Source organism: Embiotoca jacksoni, unplaced genomic scaffold (genome assembly GCF_022577435.1).
Source record: "Embiotoca jacksoni isolate LCO1_2020_lvr unplaced genomic scaffold, fEmbJac1.0.p SCAF_64, whole genome shotgun sequence".
Taxonomy (NCBI): Eukaryota; Metazoa; Chordata; class Actinopteri; family Embiotocidae; genus Embiotoca; species Embiotoca jacksoni.
Genome location: NW_027185419.1, coordinates 1255495 through 1268506, shown reverse-complemented (window position 1 = coordinate 1268506; position 13012 = coordinate 1255495). Strand labels below are relative to the sequence as shown.

Below are 13012 nucleotides of genomic sequence, written 5' to 3'. Positions count from 1 at the left end.
TGTCCGTTTGTAGTTGTTTTTTTACCTTTCCTTTGACAATTCAATTCCAAATGTAGTTAAATCTTGTTTCCATCAGCTGAGGAACATTTAAAAACATCAAGTCATTTCTCTCGGTCAGATCTCGAGAAGGTAAACAATGAATGTGTAGAATAAGGGCTAAAAATGTCCCTTAACTCATGTTCTCCAGGAATAATATTTAACTGCATTATGACAGAGAGATATGTAGAGTTATTGGCATCAAACCTTAAGTGACAATATAAACAGCAGCTTTCCTTAACCTGAAACATGAACATGATATCCTTGTCTTGTGTAGAAGCTCCTCCTCTCAGACCTGATGGACTCACAAAGGTGCAGAAGCAGATTTTCATCTATAACTACAAAATTGAGAAAAATGTAATGTTGACCGCAGGAGTCCGTTGATCAATATCAGCTGATATTCAAATGAGGAAAATAAAATAAAAGCATCATTATTAGATATATTTTTTTTTTAAAACAGAATATTTTACTCAATTATATAATCATATCCATTCGGTGCTTTGTGCTGAGGTTGTGCATCTTCTGCAGAACATGTTCTACAACATGTTTCTAAGCTTTTTGTTAACATTAAAGAGTAAAAGCCTTGAAAAGTACATTTACCCGCACATATTTGTACTTCAGTACAATTTTAGGTACTTATACTCTACTTGAGTATTTCCATTTGATGTTACTTGACATTTCTACGCCATTAAATTTCAGAGTGAATAATAACACTTTTTATTCAGTACAATAAGTTGGATTAAAGAAGTGCAACTTCAGTAATAATATCATTTATTATGATTTTGCCTACTTTTAAAACACAAAAGAAATATGTTGATAACAGTTATGTACTTTTGTTATTTACTTCTGTACTTTATTAATATTATTATTAAATTTTTAAAGAGTTTACAGCATCATTTTTGACCTCAAATCATCAGCCAATCAGGAGCATCTGTGCCCCTACGTACAGTGTACATAATCAGACAGATTCAAGGCAAATCAGGACTTTTAGTGCCAAATCTCAGAAAAGCCAAATCTTCCTGATGTGGGACACAACGTCCACGTTAAAAAGTGTAAATCACCTTTATTCATGGAATAAAAAACGTCTCAGGTTGGTAATATTCAAGGCGAAATGTCCAATCCCATTCAGTAATTTTATAAAATAGTTTATAAAATTTACTTTTACAAATGAGAATCAAACAAAACACTCTTTAATAGTTGTGATGTATTTATTAGAAAGACATTTAAAGGGCATTTCTCACACGTTATCTCAGGGAAAGTTGATGTAAGTGTTTATAAATGGTATTTTTAAGAGTCCCGTCTTTCTAAAATGATCTGAAGCTTGTTATGAAGTCTAAATGTGGGTTTAAAGTGCAGGTTAATCCGTTTAATGTTCTTTAAACGACCTTTTCGTGTTTAAGTTCGCGTTGCCATGGTAACGAATGAAAACACGTTGGTTTCATATGTAACTGTAACTGGACGTCAACCTTTGACCCTCAGAATATCAGCCAATCAGAAGCGTCCGTGCCCCAAGGTGCCATCCAATCAGATCGGGCGGAGCGCTATTTGAAAGCCGCTCGTGTCCTTGTTTAGATGCTAACAGTCGGTGTTCACGGAATCTGGTCGGTGCTGAACCGGAACCCCGTTGAGTTGGTTTGAAGTCGGTTTGTCTCCGTTGCTGTCGAAGTTAAACATGTCGTCGCTGGAAGTTCGTGCTGCGGTGAGTGAACTTTTATTTTAGCTGCGTTTAGTGACGCTGTTAGCACCGTTAGCTAGCATTAGCTCTACGTTAGCAGTTTGTGGGTTTATGACGTCAGAAACCTGCAGCGTGTTTGTCCAGCTTCTCCTCCGAGTTTTAAATTCTGGGTCCTCCTCTTTTATGGAGCAGCTTCCAGCCGCAGAGAACCCGCTGAAGATGAGGAAACCCGCCGCAGCGCCTCCGAGGAGAGGAGAGGAGAGGAGGAGAGCTGCTCTCGGAGAGATCACCAACAACTGTCCCGGAGCAGGAGGCACCACGAAGGTAGGAGGAGGAGGAGGAGGAGGGGGGGAGGGAGGAGAGGAGGAGAGATCACCAACAACTGTCCCGGAGCAGGAGGCACCACGAAGGTAGGAGGAGGAGGAGGAGGAGGGGGAGAGGAGGAGGAGGAGGAGGGGGGGAGGGAGGAGAGGAGGAGAGATCACCAACAACTGTCCCGGAGCAGGAGGCACCACGAAGGGAGGAGGAGGAGGAGGAGGGGGGGAGGGAGGAGAGGAGGAGAGATCACCAACAACTGTCCCGGAGCAGGAGGCACCACGAAGGTAGGAGGAGGAGGAGGAGGAGGAGGGGGGGAGGAGAGGGAGGAGAGGAGGAGAGATCACCAACAACTGTCCCGGAGCAGGAGGCACCACGAAGGTAGGAGGAGGAGGAGGAGGAGGAGGGGGGAGGAGAGGAGGAGAGATCACCAACAACTGTCCCGGAGCAGGAGGCACCACGAAGGTAGGAGGAGGAGGAGGAGGAGGAGGGGGAGGAGGAGGGGGGGGAGGTGGAGGGAGGAGAGGAGAGGAGGAGAGATCACCAACAACTGTCCCGGAGCAGGAGGCACCACGAAGGTAAAAGGAGGAGGAGGAGGGGGAGAGGAGGAGGGAGGAGAGGGAGGAGGAGAGGGGGAGAGGAGAGGAGGAGAGATCACCAACAACTGTCCCGGAGCAGGAGGCACCACGAAGGTAGGAGGAGGAGGAGGAGGAGGAGGAGGGGGGGGGGGAGGAGAGGAGGAGAGGAGAGATCACCAACAACTGTCCCGGAGCAGGAGGCACCACGAAGGTAGGAGGAGGAGGAGGAGGAGGAGGAGGAGGGGGGAGGATTCATAAATGACTCTCTGGTTTCCGACCTGTTTGTCTTCTGACTTCAGGTCAAATTCTAGATTTACTGAAACGGAGATTTATTTTATTTTTTCCCTCAAAACTTCTCACGTTGTTTCATTTCAATAAATCATCCAAATATCTGGAAAATAAGAACTGGATATAAAGTAGTTGAAAGCAGCTATAATAATAATAATAATAACAATAATAATGATAATAATAATAATTAATAATAGTTATTGTTATCATTATTGTTATTGCTGTTATTATTAACTAATAATAATAACAATAATAATAATGACAATAATACTAACTAATAATAATAACAACAACAATAATAATAACAATAATAATAACTATAATAATGACAATAATAATACTAACAACAATAACAACAATAATAAATCGGTCAGAGGGACCAAACCAGGACTTTTATTTTGAAACATTTTGTTTCTGATGTTTTCTTTTTTTCTGAACGTGTTTCCTCAGAAGACCAAAACGACGTCCAAACCGTCGCGTGTCCAGAAAGTTAAACCTACGACTGAGGTCGTCCCGGTCCAGGCGGCAGAAGCTCCGCCTCCGGTCTCAGAGGAGCCGTCTGTGAAGGAGGAGAAGGAGCAGGAGGAGGAGAAGGAGCTGTGCCGGGCGTTCTCCGAGACGCTGCTGGACGTGCTGGACGTGGACGAGCAGGACGCCGACCAGCCGCAGCTCTGCTCCCAATATGTCAAAGATATCTACAAATATCTTCACGTCCTGGAGGTCAGTCGTCGCAGGTTCTCCTCCTCCTCCTCTTCCTCCTTCTTCTTCTCCTCCTCCTCCTTCTTCTCTTCCTCCTCCTCCTTCTTCTTCTCCTTCTCCTTCTCCTCCTCTTTCTTCTCCTCCTTCCTTTTCCTCCTCCTTCTCCTTCTCGTTCTCCTCCTCCTTTCTTCTCCTCCTTGTTTTCCTCCTCCCCCTCCCCCCGTGTCACCATCACCTCCCCTGCGTCTCCTCAGGTGCAGCAGGAGGTGCGAGCCGACTACATGCAGGGCTACGAGATCACGGAGCGCATGCGTTCTCTGCTGGTGGACTGGCTGGTTCAGGTCCACTCCCGGTTCCAGCTGCTGCAGGAGACTCTGTACCTCACCGTGGCCGTCCTGGACCGCTTCCTGCAGGTAACCGCGGCGACCGCTCCGCTCTCGGATCGTATTCGACACGGAGCGGTCGGAACGGGTCCCGACGGATCGATCGGTGACGCGGTTTAAAAACATTGAAGCCAAATCGGCACTTTTCCTTCCAGTTTTCTCAAAAGCGACATTTTCCTCGTGTGAGAAACTAAAACACCAAAAAAGGTTTAAATCCTTTTATTCGTCCAAACGTCTCCAGTTAGAAACGTCGGAGGAGAAACGTCCCGTTTATCCGGCGGTTTTCTAAACGTGGAGCCGAACGTACTGTGTATATATATACACAGTATATACTGTGTATACTGTGTATATATATACAGTATACACAGTATATACTGTGTATACTGTGTGTATATATACACAGTATACACAGTATATACTGTGTATATATATACACAGTATATACTGTGCATTTAATATTTGTATTTGATATCTTTTACTGCCATGTTATTGCTTTTCTATTGTTCTATTATTATCGTATGACTTCTGTATGCTGCTGTAGTGAAAAAATGTCTCCTCGGGGATGAATGAAGTAACGACCTCCCTAAACGGCTTCCCGCCCGTCGCAGGTCCAGCCGGTGTCCCGCAGGAAGCTGCAGCTGGTCGGCGTGACGGCCATGATGGTGGCCTGTAAGTACGAGGAGATGTTCGCCCCCGAGGTCGGAGACTTCGCCTACGTCACCGACAACGCCTTCACCAAGCCGCAGATCCTGGAGATGGAGCAGCTGGTTCTGAAGCGCCTCAACTTCCAGCTGGGACGTCCGCTGCCGCTCCACTTCCTGCGGCGCTGCTCCAAGGTGGCCGACGTGAGTATCGCCGTGACGATGTCGCTCCGTGAGTAAAAAGGTCCAAATGAGGACGCGAGGTTGAAACCGAGATACGAAGTAAAAGTTACGAGCTGAAGTCAAAATACTGAAATCAGAACGAACGAGATGAAACGACGACGTCGAGTCGTTTTAAAGGAGCGTTTTAGTTTCCTGGTTTCGTTCCTTCGGCGCCGGCAGCGGGAAGTTCTCCTCCGTCGGTGCGTTGACGTGTTTGTTGACGTGTTTGTTGTGGTGTCAGTCTGACGTAGAGCGCCACACGCTGGCCAAGTACCTGCTGGAGCTGACCCTGCTGGACTACCAGCTGGTCCACTACCGGCCCTCCGAGCTGGCCGCCGCCTCGCTGTGTCTCTCCCAGCTGCTGCTGGACGGGCTGCCGTGGGTCCGTTCGTTAACGCCTCGCATTTATTTATTCTGACGAGTCGATCCGCCGCTCGCTCTTCTCACCGATCTCCTTTCGCCCGTCAGTCGGCGGCGCAGCGTCACTACTCCACGTACGACGAGGACCGCCTGAAGCCCGTCATGCAGCGCATCGCCAAGAACGTGGTGGCGGTGAACGAGGGGACGAGCAAGTTCCTGGTGAGGCGTCATTTAGAAAAACAATCCTCGCAGCGTATCGGCTCAAACTAAACCTGAAGTATTATTATTATTATTATTATTATCATCATTATTGTTATTATTATTATTATCATTATTATTATTATCATCATTATTATAATTATTATTCTTATTATCATCATTATTATTATCATTATTATTATAATAATTATTATCATCATCATCATTATTATTATAATTATCATTATTATTATTATCATCATCATTATTATCATCATTATTATTATCATCATCATTATTATTATCATCATCATTATTATTATAATTATCATTATTATTATTATCATCATTATTATAATTATTATTCTTATTATCATCATTATTATTATCATTATTATTATAATAATTATTATCATCATCATCATTATTATTATAATTATCATCATTATTATTATCATCATCATTATAATTATCATTATCATTATTATCATCATCATTATTATTATTATTATAACTATTATTATTATTATCATCATCATTATTATTATCATTATAATTATCATTATTATCATCATCATCATTATTATCATCATCATTATTATTATCATTATTATTATTATCATCATCATTATTATCATCATTATTATTATAATTATCATTATTATTATTATTATCATCATCATTATTATCATCATTATTATTATTATTATAATTATCATCATTATTATGATCATCATTATTATTATCATTATTATTATTATCATTATTCTTATTATTATCATTATCATCATTATAATTATTATTCTTATTATTATTATCATTATTATTATTATAATTATCGTTATTATTCTTATTCTTATTCTTCTCCACAGGCCGTGAAGACCAAGTACTCCAGCAGCAGGCTGATGAAGATCAGCCTCCTCCCTCAGCTCCAGTCCTGCGTCCTGAAGAAGATGGCGTCCGCTCCGCTCAACGAGCCCTGAGCTCCACCTTCACGCTGCCATCAGGACTTTTCACACATCTCGCACTTTATTTTTGAGGTCGATCGCGAACCTGCGAAAGAACGCTCACTCGATTTTTTTTTTTTTAATAAAATGGTTTTATGATTTTTCATCGAGGCTTCGTGGTTTGTTTTGGCTGTTTTTTGTTTACCGTCTTTGAATGCACCGTGAGCTGCATGTCAATCAGAGGTTTGTCTGACCAACTTCTGACGGGTGTCTCGTGACTTTTTGTTTTTCCATTTAGGTTAAGTTAAGTTAGGTAGTTACTTTATTAATCCCCGAGGGGAACTTTTTTCGCTACAGCAGCATACAGAAGCAATAAGATAATAATAGAATTTAATATTTTATTGTAGAGTTTATGGGTGAAGCAAGTGCCTTTTTTTTGGCCTAAATATCTTCGAGCAAATGTAATTTAATGCACTTTTATGTGTTCATGTTTTGCATTATTGATCTCATGTTCAAGTAATTTAAATCTACTTTGTACATGAAGCCAAATAAACATGTTTTAGCCAACTTCTGACTTTAAGCACATTTTTGTTCATGACAGCCGTGTTTTTATTTGGAGAACTAAAGAGCCTATCGGGTACATTTGTATTGGCGTACGTGTCGGCTGATATGCACAGATTATGAATAATCATTTAAATTTTACAGAACATAATACAGAAAAAGATGCTTTTTTTTCCCTAATAAAAAAAATTCCAGTGAATTTTTGATCAAATTTCCTTCCTTCACCTTTGTCTCAAGTGTTTGTCCACATTTGATTGATCATTATAAAAAAATCTGTTGAAATATCCAGTGACATTTTATACATATTTTTTTTTATATACACGGGTGTATTTCTAATGTAAAATCTTAGAGCAGACTACTAGAGCTTTTCTGTAGACCGTTTTTAATTCGGCGATGTGTAAATGTTCCGAGTGTTTTTGTGGACGAATATTAAATCTGACCCCAGAAAAAAGCACGTCTTTTACCAGTTTATTACTAAAATAAGCTTTGTTGAGTGTAAAGCTGACAGGTCTCATGTTGGGGGGGGCGGAGGGGGGGGGGGGAGGGGTGGTCCCGGAGGTCCCGGAGGTCCCGGAGGTCCGGCTCAGTTGAAGCGGACTCTGCGCATGGAGCCCACGGTGTTGCTCTGGCTGCCCCAGTCAGAGAAGTTGTTGTAGTCGCGCTTCTCCAGGACGTAGTGAGGCCCTCTGTAGTTGGGCTCCTGGTACACCACCCACCTTCCAGCACCAAACAAAAAATGGGTTTAAAAAAAAATAAATTAAAAATCCAACAAAGCAAAGAAAGAAAAAGCAAGTTTGGACTGAATCATGGTTTCATGAGATTTTGAGTCTAATTAGACGGAGTCCGTCTCCAATGGACCAAAAACAATCAACACTTCAATAGTAAGATCTAATATTTCTTACTCCTGCATTTTTATTTTTTTTTTAGCTACATTCAACTATTCAGATCTTTAAGGACTTGTTTGATTTTTTTCTAATATTCTTAACTTTGAAAATATTCAGCTTTTTACAGCCTTTTTCGTACATCAGATGCTCAGTGGCTTCATGCAGTATTATCCTGCTACTTCCAGTATTAATTACAACGTGATGAAGAGAATTGCTGATCTGCCTGTTATTGTTTACGTCATCACGTGTGGATTAAATACAGTTTAATGTTAAAAACCAACGAGTGACTGCTTATTTTTCTCCACAGAGACGAACTTACGCTCCTCCGAGGACGCGGATGGAGGCGACTCTGTTGAGGCTGTAGCGGCTCATCAGGTTGGGGACGTCGTCCTGGATCTCCATCTTCTTACCGGAGTAGCCGGCTCGCTCGAACAGCTGAGCTTTGGCGGGATTGTTGTCCTGGAAACCACAGAGATGCACAGCTGGTGAGTTTGTGTGTGTGTGTGTGTGTGTGTGTGTGTGTGTGTGTGTGTGTGTGTGTGTGTGTTGGTGGCAGTCCACGAGAGGTTAGGTGTGAAAATGTATTATTATTATGTTTAGTCACCAAATGATGGCCACAATAAGAAAAAACAATTAGAGAAGTTTTTTTTAATTTTATTATATTGCGGATGTTCGAAATGTGGAAAATAAAGTGGAAATTAGAGTTTGTGAATAAAGTTGAAATGTCGGGATTAAAGTTTGTTCCCCAGAAATAAAAGTAGAGTAAAACAAAACATTAAAACAGAAAGGAACACATTTAGTATTAATATCTACTTCAAAATAAAAGTCTTATATTTTCCACACTAACTTCAAGTGAATATTTCTATATTTTAGAAATAATCAAACTTATAAATTTCATTTAAATATCAAAATATTTTGTTAATATCAGTGTACTAGAATCTCCACTGCTCTTATAACTGCACCGTGACTGTTCATATTTTGGTTTATTTGTATTTTATTAAAATGATATGTTTTAACCTTGTGTTTTTTAAATCTTAATTGATTTGATTTAGTTTTTTCCTGCTTTTTGTTTTTTTCTTTCTCTTAAACGGTGTTTGAAATGTGATATAAAAATAAAGCTGCCCTGTAAAATTGTAGTGCGATATGTTTAAGGCTTGTTTTTGTCTGTAGAAACGTCAGATTTAACTGCTCTCTAAAGTTTCTGGAACATGTTTTGGTGTTTCACCTGTTTGACGGAGCGGACGGAGGTGACGTGGTCCACCTGAGCGCACCACTTGTCGTAGCAGTTGTACTCGCCCCGGTCGGACATGTCCCACAGGTACTGACGGCCCCGGAAGTTATCCTGCTCGTAACCGACCCATCTGCAGGAGAGCCGAGGAGGGAAGGAGGTGAGTCCAAGACAGAATCACACGGCAGCAGGGAAGGAAATTTAAAAATAAATTTAAAAAAAGTTTACCGTACTTGAAATAAAAAATACTGCAGACTCTGATTCTGATTTGGTAATTTTGTTTTTACTAATTGCGGATTTGATTATGAAAGTTTTGTTGATCTGTCTTTGACCAGAACTAAATATGACCTTTTTTCTATGAGGTTTGGTGGACACAAAAAATCCGAAAAATTTATTGGATTTAACATTAAAAAAAAAAGCAGTTTCATGAGTTACAGAAATATTTTTTGTGAAAACACACCTCATATGTTTACTAGATATTTAAAAAAAACAAAAAAAAAAAACATTTCCGACCAAAATTTTGTCAATCAGATTCAATCAATGCTTTTTTTCTTTTCTTTGTTTTGGCATCAATCAAAGACAATTTGTCTCTCGGGACAATAAAAACAACCTTAAGATGTAGTGAAGTTGGACGTCTTTTACTTTTAGACATCTGCAGTTTCACTTGCAAAACTAAATACTGGGTTTTGAATCATTTTTTGGGCATTAATCGTCCTGTTGGGGAAATGTCTCGGCCTCATCTGTCAACCAAACTTCATGGGATTTTAAAAAAAATGTGATCCTTTAATGTTGCTCGAAGACTTAAATACAAGATCTACTTGTTGGATGTGATAACTGTGAATATCTGCAGATCTGCAGCACCGGGTTCGCTGCAGTTCACTTACGCTCCGCTCTCCACCTGCACAGAGTTGCATCTCTCTGGGAAGTTCTTGTCGCTGAGCCTGGAGCAGTCGGAGCTCAGGTCCAGCCGTCTGCCAGCGAAGTTACGCTGCTCGAAAAGGGTCACCTGAGAGTACGCAAAAAAAACCACAAAACCACGACACGTTCAGAAGACCTGCTGGGAAGTTACAGCTCGACTTCAGCTGCGAGCTGCGTTTCAAACTCAAACTTGTAATTTCTTGAGTCTTTCATCTTCCGTAAATTGAACGTTTACGTTTCGGGAAACACGGTAAGTTGAGAAAGCTGATTTAACAGGAAGTGCTGGGATTCAACTAAAATGACAAATTGTCTGATTTTTTTTGTCTGTATAAAGTTTTAAAAACCAGGAAACGTGTTCATTAGTCAACTTTATTGAGCTGGAAGATGCCTTAAAATTATTATTATTTTTTAATTTCATCTTGATTTAATCTATCAATTAATCCTTTTAGTCCCAGAAAACAAAACTATTATGTTTTTAAGTGCCTTCAATAAACAATCGAAAAAACCAAAATATATTTCACTGGCATTAAAAAAAAAAAACCAGAAAATTGTTGACTTATTTTGCTTTCAAAACAACTCCTATCCTCCAATCGACTTATCGATTAATCGACTCCTGGTTGCAGCTCCAATCACAGTTTCTGAACCACACAACCTTTAAAAGAAACAAAACATCTGTTCAAGTTTGCCTTGACACAAACGAGTCTCCATGATGGTTGGACTCACCCTCCCACTGGACCCGTAGAAGGCACGTTGGAGCACAGACCCCAGCTTGCTGCAGATAAAGAAGCATTTTTTAATCAATAATTAGAACCCAGAAAAACACGATTAGTAATCAAAGCTGCAACAATCAAAATGTCGTTTTAGGTTTTTTTTTATGTCACGATGCTCAAATGAACAGTTTCTCTTCTGAACTCTTTACAGCTCATAAAATATACTCTCGTTTAAAAAGTATTTCTGTGTTTCACTCTTTCGGATTAAAACCTCCACTTTTCCACCTGAAGCGACGTTAGCGTGCCTCCAGCGGCCGCCGTCGCTCTCCGGGCGCTTCGTGGGGTAAACTGGGGTCACGGAGAGCAGCGCGGGAGGCCCACCCACCTCCACCTCCACCTCCACCTCCACCCCCACCCCCACCTCACCTCCGCTCTGCAACATACCTGGTTTGTTGGGCTAATCCTGGGACCTTAGTAAAGATGTTCATGTCAGCTCTGCGAGGCCACAAGAAAGCCCCTTAAATACGGCGCGTGGAGGCGAGCGGACGGCTGCTAGAAAGCTCAGAGTGTTTCTGCCCGGCAACGCCATTGATATGCTAAACACACGCTCATGTTGGGTCCTTTTTTTTTTTTTTTTTTTTTTTCCACAGCACACATCAGCTGCAAAACACTGCAAAAAAAAACAACAACAAATATACATACAAATGCACATGCGGAGCTCCGTTTTCTGCAACATGTGAGCGCGTGCGGCCTCAGGACTGCAGCGACGACACTTTCCGCTTCGAACAAATTCAGCGGTTTTTTTTTTTCTGTGCGACAATGCGCCGTAAACAATCCACCTGTATTCACGCTTTGTGGAGGGAAACCCGCTGCGGCGCTGCATTCAGCCAGGAGGTCGTGACCCCGGGGGGGCTTCAGGCGGCGGCCCCTCTGCTGTGAAACATGTGAGCGTTTCACCTCCGTGAACCGGAGCGTAAAAAGGTTAGAGATCAGTGTTCGTAGTCGTTCCACCCATGTGGAGCCACGGATGTATGAAGACGTGTTGTTTATGGATTTGAACCTTCGGGGGGTAAAAGTTGATTAAAAAAGCAACTTGTGTAACTGACTTGAGTCGTTGAAGGTCACCGTCCTGTTTGGTGTTTTTATTTGTTACCGAAGGACGCAGATCTGAACAAGCTTCCTGTTCGCCAACATTTATGATTGAACGTGTGTTACTTGTTTTATATATAATAACACCGACACAATCCGGACTCATTGGAGGGTCAACAGTTCAGCTAACGGAGTCTCAGGACCAGAAGTCTGCAGAGACCGATGAGGTGCAAAACAAACCAGCTGCATTTTATTTGAGAGAAACACCGAAGTGAGTGAAGCCTGATCGCTGCAGCAATTAGACACGGAAATATTTCAAATACTGAGATTTTAAACATCTTAAAAAAAAAGCTTTAAATGTTCAGTGTTAAAACCACAGACTGTTTCTAAAAGAGTTCGTAGCTTCAGGTCTGTAAAATGGTTCTGATCCAGAAGTGTCTTCAGCTGCAATACCAGCGAGTGCCACTAGAGGTCGGCTCCAAAAAGCCTCCGGCTCCATAGACTCCCATTCAACTTCTCTCATCAAATCCAAAGTGAATAAAATGTGTCCATCAGTTATCTCGGTGTTGTTAGCTAAAGTCACTCCTTCTTATTAGTTTTCTGGAGGTCCATCTGAAAATAATCCCTCATTCATTAGAAAAGAAGATTCAAGAAGACCTGTTTTTGGGGGGCGTGTCTGTTTGATTGACAGGCCTGTGGTGCAGTCAGGTTACAGCTATCGGTGGGCGGGACGTAGTATCGTCAGGTTTCCGATCAGATGGGTCAGATCCACCGCTGGCTCCTCCCCCAGCTCGTCCAAATATGGTCACTTCCTGCTCCAAACCGCTCCGAACTACCAAGATGGTGACGGACAAATATACCTGTCAATCAAACAGACACGCCCCCCCTAAAAAAAACACGTGGACGCTACGAACACTTTCATTTACCGTCTGTGATTTTACTGCACTGTGATTGTTTTTGACCAGAAATAAACCAACAAATCATTCAGTAAAAATGCTCCTGGATGTTAACGCATTTTAACCAGCCGTTGTTTTCGATAAAGAAAGATGATAAATGTTTGGCTGACATTAGTTTGAGTTAGTTACTGTGTTGTACACCGGTCGTCCTCGCTGACATTAACTTTGCTTACAGTGCCAGAATATCTCCCTTTTTTATTTTTCTCTCCAAACGACCCGTTGGCCCCGATCAGCAAATTCACGCTCACAGTCCGCTGACTTCCAATGGGGGTATTCAGTGTGTGCGTGGCGGGGGACGCCGCTTGTTCACCGATGAATGGCAGA

General features: G+C 41.7%; 2 protein-coding genes across 3 annotated transcripts; one reads left to right on the top strand and one right to left on the bottom strand.

Annotated features, from left to right (window-relative positions):
* The first annotated feature begins 1036 nt into the window (after positions 1–1036).
* LOC138213884 (G2/mitotic-specific cyclin-B2-like) lies at positions 1037–7122 on the top strand. Of its 2 annotated transcripts, none has more exons than XR_011179577.1 (8): positions 1037–1735; positions 1904–2035; positions 3343–3612; positions 3846–4004; positions 4583–4819; positions 5079–5215; positions 5306–5416; positions 6268–6358. XR_011179577.1 is itself a non-coding variant. In XM_069175202.1 (8 exons), the coding sequence occupies exons 1-8, from the start codon at positions 1709–1711 to the stop codon at positions 6376–6378; spliced, it is 1188 nt and encodes a 395-aa protein (XP_069031303.1). In that variant the 5' UTR covers positions 1037–1708; the 3' UTR covers positions 6379–7122. The 2 variants fall into 2 exon arrangements, 1 of the variants encoding a protein (XP_069031303.1); XM_069175202.1 differs by having other exon boundaries at positions 5079–5219; positions 6268–7122.
* Positions 7123–7486: 364 nt separating this feature from the next.
* Positions 7487–11131, bottom strand: crybgx (crystallin beta gamma X). The gene is made up of 6 exons (XM_069175198.1): positions 11088–11131; positions 10657–10705; positions 9900–10021; positions 9013–9148; positions 8107–8246; positions 7487–7619 (listed from the first exon to the last, which is right to left on the bottom strand). Exons 1-6 carry the CDS (start codon positions 11129–11131, stop codon positions 7487–7489), a joined length of 624 nt encoding a protein of 207 aa, XP_069031299.1.
* Between the last annotated feature and the right edge of the window lie 1881 nt (positions 11132–13012).